Below are 18,833 nucleotides of genomic sequence, written 5' to 3'. Positions count from 1 at the left end.
GACAGCAGCAGTTGGATATGGCGACAAACATCAAAATCAGAACACTGGTGGATACGTCACACTCTAGAAATTCCTTGGTTGGAGAAACCAGCAAGAATATCTGAATCAGGGGTATTCATCAAAGCCCTCTCAACAATAACTCCTCTTGAGGAATTCAAAGCAGTATAGGAAGTAACCTCAATGAGTATATCCTTGAAATTCGAGAGGAGTTTAATGTGTTTTGGTGTAGATCTTTTCACCAAGCTGTCCAAGAATATAGCTTCTTAACTGACTTTGGTGAGCCAGAAAGTCCCTCTAACCACTTCTGAATAAAAAAGGGAGAAATTTGCCCTATACTTTTGTTAGCCAAGGAATGCAAGATCATAAAACAAGGTACAGGTGCAGAATGAGTTAAAGATTGTTGATCTGAGTCTTCAAGATGTGGTCTTTATCAATTAACCATTTTTCTTACTATTTTGTTTCTTTGAGAGTTTGAGGAATCAATAATAAAAAAAAAAATGGTTCAGTGCCCACTCACCTGAATTACCACAGAGTCATACGAGGGGATGCATTACAGTGTCAAACAAAGGACACTAGAGCAATGCCTCAAATTCATGTTTATACCAAAACATTAGCATCACACACAACATTCACAACATCCATTATGAGCATCAACAGTGGTACTCAGATAACCCTAACCCAAAAGAAACAGTCAAATAAACCTGGAGGAACACCTGTCTACAAGGAATTCAAGGCCAAAGTAATGTGTTGCAGTGCTGTCGACACTGCTTGACTACCAAGATCCTTCCCCCCCTTCCCTTTATGGGTTGCCATGCATGGCAAACACATGGAGGAAAGAATCCAGACAAAATTCTGAGGAAGGCAAATACACTTGAGCATAAAGGGAAAATTGAGGTTGTTTTTAATAATATTTTCTTATACAACTGAAAACTTAAAACTGATACAATATTAAAATCTGATTAACTCAAAACTATCACATAAAAAATTTATAATTCTATGAAAAATTAAAGTGAAATACTAGAAGAAGCACTCAATCAAAATACTGAAGATTAGACATGTAATAACAGATATTATTCTCAACATATACCATAAACCAGTACCAGGCACCAAGAAATGCTGGTTACCAATACTGGTACTGACTGCAAACACTGTTCCTGTTGTATGATTATTTCCTCCACAACGAAGATGAATGTGATGGTGTGGTAGCTATATGAATATCATAAAGAACATCTAGTTGTGCCATGTAAAACACAGAAGTAACAATTACTTGAGATTTCATAATGTGGAAAGCAATGGGTCCATAAAATCTGTAGGTGCAGAACTATTTTAAGAATTAATTTCAAAATTAAACTCCCTACAGGAATTTTTCTGATATGCAGATACTTCTAAAAACAAAATGGTTATTTCGATGATGTTTGTGGACAAAAAAAAAGACAGGTCTGTTCGTGAGTGCCAAAACAAGAAGTAATAACTAAATAATCCATATAAAGGGAGTTAGCTGAACTAGGATTTTTTTTTTTTTAATATTGCTGTTAGTAAAGGATTGTCACTTGCATACAACAATGCAGCAATATCATGTGTAAACAAGAGTTTAGGTAAGAGCCTCAAAGCCAGTGGTAAGCAAAATAAAAGTTCACATGGCATTACTGAATCAAGATATTTAAATGAGAGAAGTGGTTATCTATTGCATGAAAATTATAATTTTTCAAACAAAAGGCACAAGCCCATTGTTTAATACTGATGAAATATTTATTTCTGGTACACAAACAATTTCTCTCCAAGTCAAGTCCTGTAACTTATAAAAACAAAGAATAAACTTCATATTTCAAGGACAAAGGACGTGATATGATAAGATGAAAATTAGCTATGTGTATGTTTTTAAAAAAAATGTAAATAGTTATCCCAACAAATTGATTTGACTGGAATTGTTTAAGCATTATCATAAATTTTTGTAAATGTTTAAACAAACAATTTACCTCAAAAGATTTACTACTTTTCCTTTATTTTTTTGGCATTCTAAACTATCAAGTAAAAGTATACAGATTTTCACATGTGCAATACATCTGTTGGGGTTGAAAATTTTTTGAATTTCACAAAAACTGGTCAACAAATAAAATTTTACTTGTTGTTTAATATTTTCTGGCTTAATTTAGCCAAAACTTTTGTTTTATTGTCCTTGTCAATGTTCAAGGATAGCTTACCATTTATAAGTTGTCATTTTTCATTTATAAATGTACAACTTAAACATGTAACACACACAGTCAGTGTAACTGCATAATAAGAACTTTCCTATGTTAACTAAATAAAAATGTTTACCTGCCGCAAGCTTTCCAGTTCTTTAATTTCTTTACTATATGATTCTGGGTCTTCATGATATTGTTCTCGTATGAACTAACATAGAGATAAAAACATTAGTAAAACAGTTTTCTTCTAACATTATACTTGAAGGATCACATATTAAAATTTATTAGCATTACAGGTTAATGGAAACAATTATGCTAAAAAGTAAGACTGGATACAAATCATACAGCCCACAAATGTGTGTATGAAGAATGGTAGGTATAAAAATGTGTAGAATATTATGCATTTTGGTTGTTTAAAAGAGATAAAAGAAAATGGAGGTAAAATTATCAAGAAGTTAGCTACAGATACATAAATGTTTTAATACACATATATATATGTACACATATACCATCGTCAATATCATGTTTCCAGCAATGTCCTTTTCCAGGTATCACATTCTAAACTGAATACCACATGATAATGTAACAAATGAGCATGTATAATACTGCTTATGAACACCTGAAACAATATACACACACACACATATATACATATAAATACATGCAAGCATTATAGATTTAAAAAAATGAGTAGAGAGATAACATAGTTCACTGTATAAAACCAGTAAAGTGTGGATGAAACTAAAGTGAGAAATATTACAAGACTCTAAAAGTCATCGGGATGGAAAGTTCCCAGGTCAAAAAATTGTTTTCTTGTTATTTATGGTTATGTTTGTTTGTAAGGGCCTTCTTCAAAAAAGTATTTTGAAATGGTCAAGGGTATGGCTATGCAAATTTAAATGTCAGGCAACTTGAAAGATGGTAGGTAGATGATGTAAGCTAAAATGAACCACATGATTAACAATTTCTGAAGAGACTGAAGTAAACTAAGTTTATCAGAATAATAAAATTATGGGTAATAAGCCACACACAAAAGAAAGATAAAATAAGCCTTCTAAATACATTATTATTTAAGAAGGAATACTGAGTTCAGGGGATTCAAGGAACAGTTATCAGAATGATTATCACAATAGAGGAACTTAAAATCTTTTGACACTTTTACTGTACAGTAAAAGAGGGTGATAACATGAATGAGATTTACAAAACTGAGAGGTATGTAATCAATAAGACAGTTTCAATGAAAACAAAAGGAAATTTTAAAAACTGTTGTACCCTATTAAAACTTAAATATAACTCAAGCTAACACCAAGGCAACAAAAATCATTTTGTCTTTTTAGGCTCTCTCTCCATATCTACCCAAGTAAATTAAAACCTTTTAGATGAGATGTTACCTTTCTTGGAATCTTAAATTTGCACCTTATTTTTCTATTATCTTAAGAGTTCAGCTAAAGAACTCAGACATTTCTTATCCTTTGTATTAAAGTTACATGAAAATTGGTCTAAATTAAGATGACTCAATTGCATTATCTCATACAAGCTAAAATTGTCATATGATAATTTTTTTTGTTTACCAATCAATCCAATTGCTTCTGTAGTACAGCCAGAAAACTGATAAAAAAGTTAAAAACCATCAAAACCTTTTACTAACAAATTAATTATGCCCCTATCAATACCTTCAAAGCAAATTAGAAAAACAGAAGGCCCAAGATGCTTCTAATCAACATACAGTTAGTAACAACTTTCTTTTCTCTAACCCAAATAACCTTCAGTCCAATTCAGCCATCTCAACCCCCTAAATGGAATTTTCTTCACTAATCTTTTATGTAACATTTTATCAACATCCTTTTGAAAATCTAGGCACATCAAGTCCTCACTCTTTCTAATGTTCAGATATAATGCTAACAGGCTCAAAAGAATATATATACATACACACATAAAATGCAAGATTCCCCTTTCAGTGAAACCATTTTGGCTCTCTTTTTATGATTTTTTATGATTTCACAAGAAGAAAAACTAATTCATTTTAATATCAAAAGAAATCCTTATCACCCATTTAGAAATAAGAATACCATTTCCTGTAGAATACTCAGTCAGAAATATTGTTAATATCCTCTCATGCAAAACAGAAGGGAACATTTAAAAGCTCCCTTGCCATCAGCATACTTTAACTTTGTTCCAACTTTATGCAAGCATTCTCCTCCAAGAGAAAATTGCATCATTGAATTTTTCTTGATTTACTATTGATATTTAATTTAAATTGTTATTTAGAAATGTAAATAACTTATACTGTTAGATCTGTCTTACAAAATTCCCACCTATCCACTAAAATTACAGAAAATACTCAAGTGTAAAAATCAACAGTATGTGTGTACATAAACACTGGTGTATCATCTACATTGTTCTGAAGCTGAAATTGAGAAAGTCTCCTCACGTTTATAAAAGTAATCAACACGATGCATCAAGAGATTATATATTACTAGTTTGTTATAGTTAGCATGCTATAAACCTTGGAACCTATAACTGTGTAGTAATTGGGAACCTCAGATATTTCACCAGGAACATTTATAGATTTGGAACATTACAAACCATTTAAATTTAGTAGATTCACGTCAGACATTATTTTTATAAAAACCTTATATAACTTCACTGATAAATAATAACTCAGCCACAACAGGTGGAGAATGAAAAACATAAAGCTGTTAAGTGAATTGTATCTACATTAATTCAAGGTCAAATTTTTATTGTGCATTTGTACTAATAACATCTTGCTTTGATAAGCCTGTAAATATACACAATGCAACATGCCAAGATCCAATATATTTTATTGGTTTTCTATACTTGGTATGCTTTAAACCATGAAAGCTACAATTATGATTATTATAATGCTTATTAACTGTTGGATAACTTAGTGTTTGGCTGGCAAAGAACACAGAGCTAGCTAGCTCCCTGTTAAGTGAATTGTATCTTTCTCAACTCAAATTAACTTACTGACTGTGAACAAATGATAAACAAATTCTAAACCAAAGTGAAGACTTAATATTGTTTGTAAATTTACAGAACTTTTGTACATGGATCATTATTGTAAAGTGTGTTACTGTTTGTATATTAAAATACATTTATATAAAAAAAGCATCTTTTAATCCTGTTGGCAAGCATCATAAATTGATATATTGACATTTATTTACCTTTTAACTATAAAATATAATTTACCTCAGTTTCAGACTATTTGAAATTATACGTTATGTAATAATTTTAAAACATTACAGAAAATACACATGTAATCATTCTTCTACGCATTAAAAAAACATCAAAATTTATTCACTAAAACAATTTTATTCAATTAATTTTATACCTGAACAAGAAAAGTTGAGAATTTTGAGTTCATTATTTCAGCATGATCCAAACAAAAACATTAGTGTCTGTGAATCTCCTGAATTCTTTGAGCATAACATGTCACTTATAACTCTCTTAAAAGTCAAAATAGTTTCAAACAAATGTACTTTTATCAATTTAAATTAATCACTTTAATTCAATCTCAATTGCCATGGTATGATGTAAATGTTTGAAAATCATAGGTTAGTAAACTACAAATTTACTGAAAGATCTTCTGTTTTTCTATTGTTTAAGCCTAATCTATATTTTAATTCAGCTGAAACTTGCCCGCAAATCTGAACAGTTACTAAAGCTTAGAGTTTGTAGAAGAAAATATGTTTATGAACAGATTCCCATTCCTGAATTTGTTGTTAAGCTGGCTTTATTATTTTGTATTTTATTTCAATTAAGAAACTGCAGTATGATAATTAAAAAGGTTTTTTTGAGGAACAAGATGAGGTAAACTTAAGACTAACACAGTGGGCTTGCAAGCAAACATTGTGGTTGAGTGCAAGATTATTTAGCCAAGCCTACCTTGTCTTGTACAAAAAAAATTTCCTGTCATACTTTAACATCATAATTCAGATGAAATATAAAATTCTAAAGCATGCTTATCACATAATTTGAAAAAAATCAGGACTGTTATTGTGGTGGAAGTTGTTTACAAACAGCTTTTCTCATTTTGTTCTTATGATGTTACCTTCTGCTTCTATCAATATGAGTAATTCTGTTTATTTCAGCTTTGTAAAGTCAAACTTCTAAATGAAACATGAGATATATTTTCTGTGAAAGATGAGAAACTATTTGGCAAAAAATAAAAAAAAATTCATTCAAGTTACAAAGACAAAGAGTGTTTTTTTTTCTCAAAACTATTATGACTTTCTTTCTAGAGGGATACAAGTGCCACATTATGGTGAAAAACAATTCAGAAAATGAAAAACTAATTTATTTACTGCAATTTTTTCTTGAAGTCCATAATGCAATTTTACCCCAGAGGTAGACTGCATCCAATCATGCATGAGAAAGCTATTTCACTTCAATTCACTAACAATAAATCTTTTCTCATGACTTTAATAATCAAGTGTTCATCATTCCTTATCATATAAAAATATTATGCATAAAGTAGCCATTTTATGTTTCTACTATTACTGTCATTGTATTCTATTCGAAGGTATTTAATGAAATTAATATTGATATTACTGAACAGTTTTCCAATAGAATAAAACAGCATGCCATAGATTCTCACTCAAAGAATTGCTCAATGCTAAACTTCAAGATTTTTGTTTAAACCATAAAGTACATTCACCATGGATTGTATGACAATAAAAAGAAACTCTCACAAAAGGGCTATAAGTAGTGAAAAAAACATTTTAGTAAAAAGTCGGAAACATGATGTAATAATATGACATAATTTATTGAAAAGCATCAAAATACTTCAAAGATTTTGAAATACAAACATACAACAAACTAAACATCAGTATTTTGACTTGAGTCCAACTAGCCAGTAACAAAACCAGGAAGACCCAAGTAACTGAAGTTCATATACAAAAGTAACAAACCATAAATAATAAAATCATCCAGATGAAATCTTTAAAAAAAGGCAATAAAATAATAAAATATACATAATTATTTTCACTTCTCATCAATATTAAATGCAGTTTACATCCCTTTATCAATATGTGTCTGCATTTTACACCATCGTACTGGACGCTTTGTTTTTCTGTAGGTTAAATATTCCTTAGTATGTCAAATATTTCAATATTTTTCAATAAACATGATTATATTAAAGCTACTAATTAACCTACTGTGTGCTGACATGTTACTGAAATATTTATCATATGTTCCTTTTGCTAATTATGAAATGAATTTTTATTTATGAAGATTTTGTTCTAAGTATACAACTTAAAACACTAAATTTTGCCTATTTTTCATTAGATATCACTAGAATCATGAGTGTTCTTTCTGTGCATAAAATCCACCATATACTACCACTCTTGTCATGCTTTGCACCCAGCATTAGCACAGAATGCCAATGTAAATGTGAGATAAACTATTCATGATTTATGTTAATCAGCAATCATTACATTAGATTAATTTAAAGAATAATTAATCACCACCTGTTTTTATACTTGCCCTATACTTTTATGGCAATAATAATGGAATCATAACTATTTAAAACATGATTGGAATAATAATTTTAAAGCATATTTAGTTGTTTCAGCATAATCCATGAAACTAAACTTAAAGCAATGAACAGTCTTTTCCTAATGTAGTACAGTACTTGTAATATTAATTGTATATGAATGAGATATAAATTTCCTGTAACTAATTTAATTGATTTTAAATTAAGGATATGGCATTGCTCTAAATTCAGTCTTCAAATTTACAAGTACTGTAAAACTCACAAAATTTGCAACAGTCAACTTCTAGTGACAAGCAGTAATGAAATCATTCTTTGCACTAAAGCAAATTTAACTGTCAGCTTCTAATTGCTCCTAGATTATGTAGCATTTCCAAAGATGTTTTTTTAATATGGGTTGATAGTACATCCCTAATATTTGAGAACACCCTGGATAAGAAATGACTGAGAATAACAAAAGATATACCCTATAGAAAAACCTTTACAATTCAATTCTAAGATTTATCATGATGCCTGCAACAGAAATATATTAAAAATAAAATATACCATCTATTATTTTTATTAGCTTGGGTAAATCATTGTTTTATGACAACACTAGTATAGTCACTATAGTTCTGACACTGAACATGTTGTAAAAAATTTCTCTATTCTTTTTACTCTAATAAAATCCTAAAATAAGTACATTTGTCAGAGAAATATAAATGTTCTTAATGCAGCATGTGTTTCAAGTATAACCTACATCTAGAATAATATGATTGCAGGTACACATTTTTATGTCCCATGGTTTACAATATACACAGTCACTAAAATAGTGGCAACCAACTATTTTCATAGCATGGGCATTGCTACTGACTTAGATGCAAACGTTTGCCCATAATCAGCTTCCATAAAACTCATAAATGGGTTTTGCTTTTACTAGAACTGAGTTTGTGTCCTGTTGACATGCATCCAAGGACAACATAAATGATCATGACTGACCTTACTTTTAGTATTACCACAGCATATGTTGGAAGAGAACATTACTACAAATATAAGTAAAATAAGATCAGGCAGCCTCTGAAACAACATTGTAATTTCTAAGCAGAACACTGTTAAATTTTATCATTATAAACAATGAATAGTCAATGTTCTAAATTTATATAATCACACTGTAATAGCTTTAAACTAAATGGTTACCACAAATGAGTACAATATGAGGTACTTGTAGAGATTTTCCCAGTGAAAAAGCAATTTTTATATAACAAAAAACACCTTACGCATTATAAACATTATATTTTTGTTATTATTACACATTACACTAACTTCGATAAATATAATGACGTTTAAGATATTCTGACTTTATGATCAAGAATTGCAATATCCTTGGGTTACCAACAAAACCACTAGAAATGGATGAGTATCCGACACTTAATTTTACTGGGGAAATTAATATGAAAAGCCTTGTCGTTGCTTGAGTCCCACAATCTATTAGCATCTTTAAATTGATCTGTTATTTACATGCGTAACAAAAGTCACGTGAATATTAAACTTAACCACTGTTCTACAAAACATTGTCGCCATATATCAACACGGTAAGTATAATACTAATACCTGAAGTAGTCGTACTCATTTAGTTATACATAAAAATGATACATTACATATCAGTTGACTCGGTTTTTATAATTATAATTTTTAAGTGCTGAATGTCCAAAACATGATTTCAATCCTTACGTATTGCATTTTACCTTTTTTAAAGGCGGGCCAAAATCAGATGGTGATGGGCTTATTTTTAATTCGCATGATAACATTGGTAACCTCGGAACAGCCTCCATTTTCGCATGACTCCAACAGCACAATTATGACGTTTATTTAGTCTGACATCTAGCGTACAAAACCTTGAACATGTGTACACATACATACCCATAACTGTTTACCTTGCCCCATGTGTATTTCATTAATAATAAATTTTATTTAATATCAGGCCCGGCATGGCCAGGCGTGCGACTCGTAATCTGAGGGTCCCGGGTTCGCATTCCCGTTGTGCCAAACATGCTCGCCCTTTCAGCCGTGGGGGCGTTATAATGTTCGGTCAATCCATTATTCGTTGGTAAAAGAGTAGCCTAAGAGTTGGCGGTGGGTGGTGATGACTAGCTGCCTTCCCTCTAGTCTTACACTGCTAAATTAGGGACGGCTAGCATAGATAGCCCTCGAGTAGCTTCGTGCGAAATTCAAAACGAACAAATTTAATATCATTATTATAACAGATTTAATTGAAACTCTAAATTAAACAATGTTTTCCCATGTGTTATAAATAATATCAAGTTATATATCATTATTTATAACATTCAAATATATGTTACTTTTCTTTAGTTAGAAACATTAGGAAAGCAGTATATAATTTAATTTTTCATTGCAGTTTTGTTTTGGAATTTCGCACAAAGCTACTCGAGGGCTATCTGTGCTAGCCGTCCCTAATTTAGCAGTGTAAGACTAGAGGGAAGGCAGCTAGTCATCACCACCCACCGCCGACTCTTGCTACTCTGTTACCAACGAATAGTGGGATTGACCGTCACGTTATACACCCCCACGGCTGGGAGGGCGAGCATGTTTAGCGCGACGCGGGCGCGAACCCGCGACCCTCGGATTACGAGTCGCACGCCTTACGCGCTTGTCCATGCCAGGCCCTTTTCATTGCAATTAATGCTTTCTACTTTTTAAGGGTTTTTAAGTCCAAGGAGTAATTAAAGCTCGGACTTAGCAATAAATAAATGTATTTAAACCACGAATGAATATTTTATCTAAATAACCTAATTTATTCCATAGATATTTGTTTTCGCGAAAGACACATTAGCTATTAACTATACAACATACTACATTCATGTTTTCATCTTACCACATTACAAATGACTTTTAATTTTTGAAATCTAGACCATGTAAAGAAATAAAAATTATATCTAAATGAATAAATAATACTTTAATATGAGTATTTCGTCATAGCAAAACCACTTCTGACTACTTGCTGAGTCTACCGACGGCAATCGAACTCCCTGATCTTAGCGTTGTAAATCTGTAGATTTACCAGTGTACCAGCGGGGGAATATTCCAATATGAACAATAAAACAACAAACACGCATTATATTAAGGATTGCTATGTTTTACCTAATACAGCCCTACTTCGCAAACCTATAAAAAAATAAACTGATGTTACGGTAAAGGGTAAGATATTTGTTATTCAAATATTTCTTATTATTTACTAGAAGCAGTAGACTTATCACATATTTCCTTTGTATTTATTCTGCTTTGGATCATACTTTTAAAATTTAAATTAAAAACAAATTTTCTCTTTTTTCCCACGTCAATGTATCTGATCTTAAGAATTGTAAGCGAAATTTTAGAGTTGACTCAAGTCAAAAACATGTGAAGTTGAAAAAAGGGTGTGATTTAGAGAAATGTAATCAAAATGAGCGACAAAACTGGTAGCTAAAATTATTGCATTAATAAGAATTATATCGCAAATATTCATTCATTAGTTAGACAGGCCGCGTTTATTGTTCAATTGGGAGCATGACAAAAGGTGCGACCTAGTTAACCGATGAATAAATATTTGATGTAAAATTCATACCAATGCTATTAGTATAGCTACCAGTTTGACCGCCAGTTTTTATTTCAATCCTTTAACAGCCTGGCATGGCCAGGTGCTTATGGCGTTTGACTTACAGTCTGAGGGTCACTGGTTCGAATCCCTGTCACACTAAATATTCTTGCCCCTTAAGACATGGGGCGTTATAATGTCCAGACTCTGTCACTATTCGTTGGTAAAAGGCCTGGCATGGCCAAGCGCGTAAGGCGTGCGACTCGTAATCCGAGGGTCGCGGGTTCGTGCCCGCGTCGCGCTAAACATGCTCGCCCTCCCAGCCGTGGGGGTGTATAATGTGACGGTCAATCCCACTATTCGTTGGTAAAAGAGTAGCCCAAGAGTTGGCGGTGGGTGGTGATGACTAGCTGCCTTCCCTCTAGTCTTACACTGTTAAATTAGGGACGGCTAGCACAGATAGCCCTCGAGTAGCTTTGTGCGAAATTCCAAAACAAACAAACAACAATCGTTGGTAAAAGAGCAGTTCAATTAGTGGTTGGTGGTGTTGACTAATTTAGGGACGGCTAGCCCAGATAATCCTCGTGTAAATTTCCGAGAAATCGAAACAAACATTCATTTAAGTCGTACATTCAATCCTTTTCTTGGGGGGGAGACGAACCTTATTTTTTTACACGTAAGGTGTTTTTAATTAGATATCATGGCAATTTGTCAGTACACACCAGCAAACTACATAAGTAAGAAGGTGATACTCGATAGCAACTACATTAGCTTAGAAGCGCAATCCTATTATTCAGAACAGATCTTTACTTTGCAGAACCAACCAGATTCTTTAAAATATACGGTGGTAGGTCTTCCTCTGTAAAATAATATTATTAGCTTTCTTATATTAAACCATGAAATTCAGATTAACAGTTTTTTGTCATTGCCTCCATACAATTGGTACAGCAGTATCAAGCATCACTATTTATGCTAAACGATTTCTAATTACATTACTAGAATTACTGGATGGAAAATAACTAGTCATCACTTCCTACTGCTAACCATTGGGCTTCTCTTTTAACAACGAATAGTATGATTAACCGTCACATAATGACTCTGAAAGGACGATTATGTTTGGTGGGACGGGGATTCGAATCCGCGACCCTGGCCACCTGCTGTAGGACAGTGTGTGTAATTAACAGAAGTGATAGTTTACCGATTTTCTATATCTCAAACTGTGGTAGTCCAAACTATCACACATTTTCAGTGGATGTGCTTTTACTTCACATACGGTGGCACCAGATTTCAAGAGCATCTATTGATAAATTATTGGTTATCATATAACTAATCAGAAAGTGTCACACCCATATATAATTTTAAAAAACAACATGAAGTCACAGTATTTTCGGTAGAAGTATCCAGTCCAGTTGGTATGGTGTGGCTATTGTGAAGCTCGACTAGTAATCTGTGCATCAAAGGACCGAAATCAGTTGCTAAACGTAATCTCCATTTCAATCATGAGAGCATTGTAACGTGAGAGCCAATACCACCATTTGTTGATAACTACTAGCTCAAAAATAAGTGTTTGATGGTGTTAACTATCTGATTTTCTTTAGTTAATCAATTTAAAAATAACGGTGGGTCCAAAATGCCAATGAAGATAGCCTTCGATTAGCTTTGCGCAAAATTCAACAAACAACTAGTTGATTTAATCATTTCCATAAACATTGCAAGACCAGCATGTGGAAATTAAAATTTAGCTGGTAAAGAATACTTTAAACAAAAAATATTATCACGATTCCGTTTTTGAATAATAATTGTGTCCAAAATGGTAAAACTGGCACCGTTAATAGCAGAAGTGTCGAAGCAGAAAATCTAAGTTTTTAAAAAGTGATGTTAAAGAAGTCAGTGTTTTTTATGCCACAGAAAACTATCGAGAACATCTTGCTATGAAGTTTATCACGAGAACTGTAAGTTACACAATAGCACGAAGTGGTCTCAGTGGACATGTATCTGTTCGAAAACCGACCCTGAGTAAAGGTAATCAAACTAAGCATTGGACTACAAACTGATTTAGAGATATATACTCTTTACAGATGAATCTAAAAAAATCACTTTTTCATCAACATTCAACGACAGTTTGCTCGAAGATGGAAAAGAGGACAGTATGATTATCTTATGTTTAGCTGTGTCTCAGCCAATGACGTTAATAGTATACACAGAATTTATTGCGCCTTAACTACTGATAAGTTCCAGCAAATTTTGTTCCATCACGCCGTTTCATAAAATCCACGACACATTTGTCAGGAACTAATCTTCCAGTAAGACAATAATCCCAAGCCTGTAGCAAATGTAATAGGAAGATATATTGGCAGTAAAGAGGCCAACGAAAACTCATAACCATTGGCTTAACCAGCACGTAGTTCTGATATGAATATTCTTGAGATATAGGTTTATCTAAACTCTGAAATATTAAAAGGAGTTTAAACAACTTGGCTGAACTGTGAGAAGCAAAGTAATACATTTGAACAATAGTCTACAGTCTTACATTTATGTAATGCCATGTGCAAAGCAAAAAGTTCAAATGCGAAATACTGTAGCATTGTACATTTTTTTCATTTTACTTTTGTATTTTCAAGAATGATATTTGTATGATTAATAAATCCACCATCCTTTGCTGTTCCTCGTTGATGGCGACTCTTGTCTGTGTGCGTGTCTATTATACGTTTCCGTCGTCATTTCCATAACCGTGTATATATATATTTAATGACTATTCTTTTTCAGAATATTTTTAAAAATAAAATATAACTATATATTTGATATATTTTAATGTTCCTTTAGAATAATAGTCAAATTAATTTAATACATTGTCTATAGATGGCGACAAACATATCAAACTTTCTTTAATGTACGATGCCATTAAATGGAAGCGTTTTTTAGAACTCGTTTATCTCATTCTGTAATATTAGAATATACGCTTTGTTTTAAATTAGTATCAGTGTATAATTCTCGTATTTTTCTAGTTATCAATTGATTTTTAGTCTTTGAATTTGATGCATAAATATATAAAGTTCCAAGACGAGAGAAAACTTGGGAAACATTGATACAAAAAACAAAAAAAACAGTATGGACAAACATCATACAGACATGCTTGTACAAATTTAAGAGTGTAAAGCACCAGATTATTTTATCCCATAGATATTAACTTTGTAACAAATAGATTATTTTGATTGAAATTTTAGCTTCGAAAATTTAGACAAAATATCATCATTATATAAAGCATGTACACACGTTGTCATAAATTAAGTTATATGATATTCAACTGATCATGTTTGTATTTTTAGGTGAAAGAAAGATAGTATTTGAGAGTTATCTGATTAGGTAACACAACTTCAACTACATTTTTGTTAAATGAGCGCACTCTAACGGCTTTGTAATAGCAACTATTTAACGTGCATAAATTAAACGGCGAACATTTCGATTCTTTGAGCAGAACTGATTACTTCATTAATGAGAGATCTTATTTTTTTATATAATACTTTTTATTGAGTTCGGAATCTATATAAATATAATAGTACTGTCTATTGTGTTCTAAAGACGGCTGTTATGGGTATCAAAACTTTAATTAAAATAAAGTACAGAACAATGTTTGGACCTTTGTGGGTCATCTTCTGGTCAACATTTTTACTTCAAGTGGATTTTGCGTCATCGTAAGTACTGTCTATTGTGTGTTGTATGTCCATGCAACTACTTCGGGGAATGTGGATGGATCTTCACCAAACTGGGATGGAGGTTACCTTGGTTCATGAGAAGGTACATAGAAATTTTCAATTCAGAGGTTTTTATGCGCGTTCCTTTGCCATTGCTTCTCCTCCTGTAGATAGTGTTACTTATTATTATTTATTTCGGACGAGTCTCCGATTTATTGTTACGTATGTTACATATAACCAGAAATTTGAACTTAGAAATTGATTAAATGTTAATGTGTATCAAATTTATGTTATTTGCCAGCAAGATTGATACACACAAGTTTCTTTTTAACACGAATATATTTTAACATACAAACATAAAATCAATACAATTTAAAATAACGGTTATCACTAACAGTTATTACAAATGAGGGTGTATATACCAGAGTTTTAAAATTTGCAGATGATACTGAGTCTAAAATCCGGTTTAGAACTAAATATTTTGTTGACGATCCAGGTCCACGACAAGCAAGTTAATTCTGATCTCATGTTGTCACACCTCGATTAAGCTAGCTGGTTTTCAGCTTAATAAGTGCTAATCACAATTATAGCTTCTGAATGTAGCTGACCAGTAACAATCTTCTTCTTCCGGTGTGTCGGTTTTATATAGCACTCGCGTGAATTTCTCTAAGTTTCAACAATTTCAAGCACGCCAGCGTTTTCGTAAAACAAGTATTGTTGATTCTTACTGCTAAGAATCTTCTACAAATTTCAAGAACAGGTGGGATTTGCGCAATACACAGTAAACAATATATCTCACGTACAAATATGAAACTACACTGAAACAAACGGAGGCACTAAAATAAATGTACAAAAGTTAATCTGTTACAGTGGATCTTTACCAACTTTGGCATGAAAGTTTGTTGGGTCAATGTGGAGATTCATGTAAACTCATGGTTTCACATTTTACAGCTTTTATGAGTGTTGTTTTCGTGTTTACAATTACATATAAGTGATGCAACTTTTCATGCCTTAAGACAACTTCTCTTTAATTACGGACTTACATAACTTCCGTCCAGGGAACGGACACTTCAATCAGTCATGTAATACTGATAATGCGTTCTGAATGAGGTAACAATGTTAGTGACATATAAGTCATATCATATTGTTATTGAGTTTTCTCACTTTTATTTTTCCCTGGAACGTAGAAAAATTTTATTTCATTTGAATATTTGTTCTGAAATATCTATTAATCAACATGAAAATTTTAACTGGGTTTTGCAGACTTTTCTTCCTCTGCAACCTTTGTAAGATGACGATAATATCGTTTGTCTTGACTTAAACGTTTGATGTGACTCACTCTTACCGAAAGTTTAATTAATTTTTGTGACTGTAAACAAATACACCGACTATTAACAGCGATTAACTTCTTAACAGTAAAGACGGGATTATATATGTTGCTAAGCTACATACTTATGTAGACCGACATAAAGTACTGAAGAATGTGAAAGATATCATATCAGATTGAAAAGTGGTGAATATCATTTATGGGTCAACAATTTTTTTTTCCTGTGGGTCTCTCCTCCAACTACCTACTTTTCTCACATTGTTGTCCATCTACAGTTTATCTATAAAGTTAAATGAAAATTAGATTTAGTAATATTACACTGGCCATTGACTAACTAAAAACAATCGTTTGGGGCGATGTTCTAGAGTAGAGTAAGTTTCCTACGAAATTTTGCCATTTATTTACAGTTTTCATCAGATAAAGAGATGAGAATATAAATCGAAACATCGTCTCAAACTTATAGCCCTTTCTGAAAGAAGTTTCCTATGAGCTTTTGCCATTTTTTCATGGTTTCGAAATGACGACTTAAGCTTCATAAATGCTTTTTCATCAAATAAAGAATTAAGAATAACAACCAAAACGTCGTCTCGAAACCAAGAAAAACAAAGAAGAATTCAATAGAAACCTCAGCACGCATAAAGACAACAGTGCCTAAATCCACTTTAAAATAAAAGTACTAGTTCCATTTGGGTGTTGGTTCTAACTCACAAAAATAGAGAACAATAAGGCTTAGTCACATGGGAATAAATTATGTGTATGCGTTTCCACATTTTGGTTTCGTTAAAGCCTTTATTAACACAAAATTGCGAGACAATTAATCAAGTGAATAAAGTTACATGTAAGTAAAATCCGAAACATACTTTTAACGGATTTTACTTACATGGAACATTATTCACTCTTGTAACTTCCTCCAGTTATGAGTTCTTTATTGATGTTCGAAAAGGTAATGAAATTGTTTTGGTTGAAAATGGCTATTGGAAAATTTTTAAAAGTAAAAAAAAACAAACAAAAAATGTGTTTTCCTTTCCTTTCCACATTTCATTCATTTCTATAGTTTATTGACGTGGTATTTGAATTGTCAAAAAGTATATAGTCTTCTTTTCGCATAAAGCTCCACGAGGGCTATTTGTGCAAATCGCTCATAATTTAGCAGTGATAGATTAGAAGGAAAGCAGCTAGCCAATATCACCCATTGTCAACTCTTTGGCTATTCTTTTACCAACGAAGAGTGGGATTGACACTGACTGTTAACAATGATTAAACTCTTAACCGTAAAGGCAGGGCAACATCTGTTGCTAAGCTACATATTTATGTAGACCGACATAAAGTATTGAAGAACATGAAAGATTGAAAACTGGTGAACAACATTTCTGAATCAAGGTTCTTCCTGTGATTTTTCCTTCGAAAAACGGGATTGACAATCATATTATAATGCCTCCACAGCATATTTGGTGTGACGAGAATTCGAACCTCAGATTGCAAGTCGAGCACATTACCCACGAGGTTTTAAAAGCCAAACTAAGGTTATCCTTTAGCTCAGTTAGTAAAACATGCGCTTGGCCTTCGTTGGGTGTCGGAGTGTACGTTAATCGCAGGTGACGCAAAATTTAAATGCTGCTGAAAAATCGAAAAACTGAATTATGAAGTTCCTATATAAAGAATCTGAAAAGTATATGTCCATTAAAAACAAGATAAAAAATGTACTGGATGCCCAACAACAAAATAATGATCAAATATTGCAAACAGTTTTTGAAAGCGCATTTGAATTAAACATAGTTTTATGCATAAATATTCTATAAGAAGCTGTATAAGGGGATAATAAGTATATAATACTACTAAGCTTTTACTCCACGTGCTCATCAATGAAGTAGGTATAGAATAGTCTGTCTTTCATTCCTTGAATAATTTTGTTTTGTGTAAAATACCAATATTACTTGAAATAATTGTGAAGGTTTCTTTATAATTAAGCACAAAGTCACAGAATGGGCTATGTGCCCAATAGGGTGAACGAAAAATATCCAGTTTCTAGCATTTTAAGTCCAGTAGACATACCATTGTACCACTGGGAGATAATTGTGAAGGTTTTTGTTGCTATTAAACAAAAAATTACACAATGAGTTATGTGTGCTCTGCCTGTAGTTGGTATCGAAACCTAAATTTGAACCTTATCTGCTGTAGATTTTCATTCATACGAATTGCAATTATTGAGCAAGCACACTATACCAATGTGTTACTCGTATACTTAAGTAACAAAATGTGTTATTAAAACACAAGGGCGTGACATGGTAAGGTGGTCAGGGCGCTGAACTCGAGATCTATAGATCACTGACCCAATTCCATTAACGATTATGTTCGATTTTTTAGTCTTGAGGGCGGAAGAGCCAATTCAACTCTTCATTGATAAAAAAAAGTAGTCTAGCTGTTGGTGGTTAGTGCTGTTTACTTGCAATTTTCTCTCTTGTTCATCACTTTAAAATTAGGAATGGCTGACATGGACAGCCATCGAGTAGCTTTGTTCGGAGTTCAACAAACCAGTCAAGATTTTGCC

General features: G+C 32.4%; 1 protein-coding gene across 1 annotated transcript in view; it reads right to left on the bottom strand.

Moving 5' to 3' along the window:
* mop (tyrosine-protein phosphatase non-receptor type protein myopic) overlaps positions 1–9,573 on the bottom strand; it is a 77,868-nt gene extending 68,295 nt beyond the window's left edge. The window contains exons 1-2 of the mRNA XM_076506054.1: positions 9,420–9,573; positions 2,317–2,391 (exon numbers count right to left, since the gene is read on the bottom strand). Of these exons, the coding sequence (XP_076362169.1) occupies positions 2,317–2,391; positions 9,420–9,506 (162 nt within the window). The 5' untranslated portion in view covers positions 9,507–9,573. The remainder of the gene's footprint in view (positions 1–2,316; positions 2,392–9,419) is intronic.
* Between the last annotated feature and the right edge of the window lie 9,260 nt (positions 9,574–18,833).

This window comes from Tachypleus tridentatus, chromosome 6 (genome assembly GCF_004210375.1).
Source record: "Tachypleus tridentatus isolate NWPU-2018 chromosome 6, ASM421037v1, whole genome shotgun sequence".
NCBI classification, from domain to species: domain Eukaryota; kingdom Metazoa; phylum Arthropoda; class Merostomata; order Xiphosura; family Limulidae; genus Tachypleus; species Tachypleus tridentatus.
The sequence above is the reverse complement of the archived record's forward strand: the minus strand, read 5'-3'. Positions and strand labels throughout refer to the sequence as shown.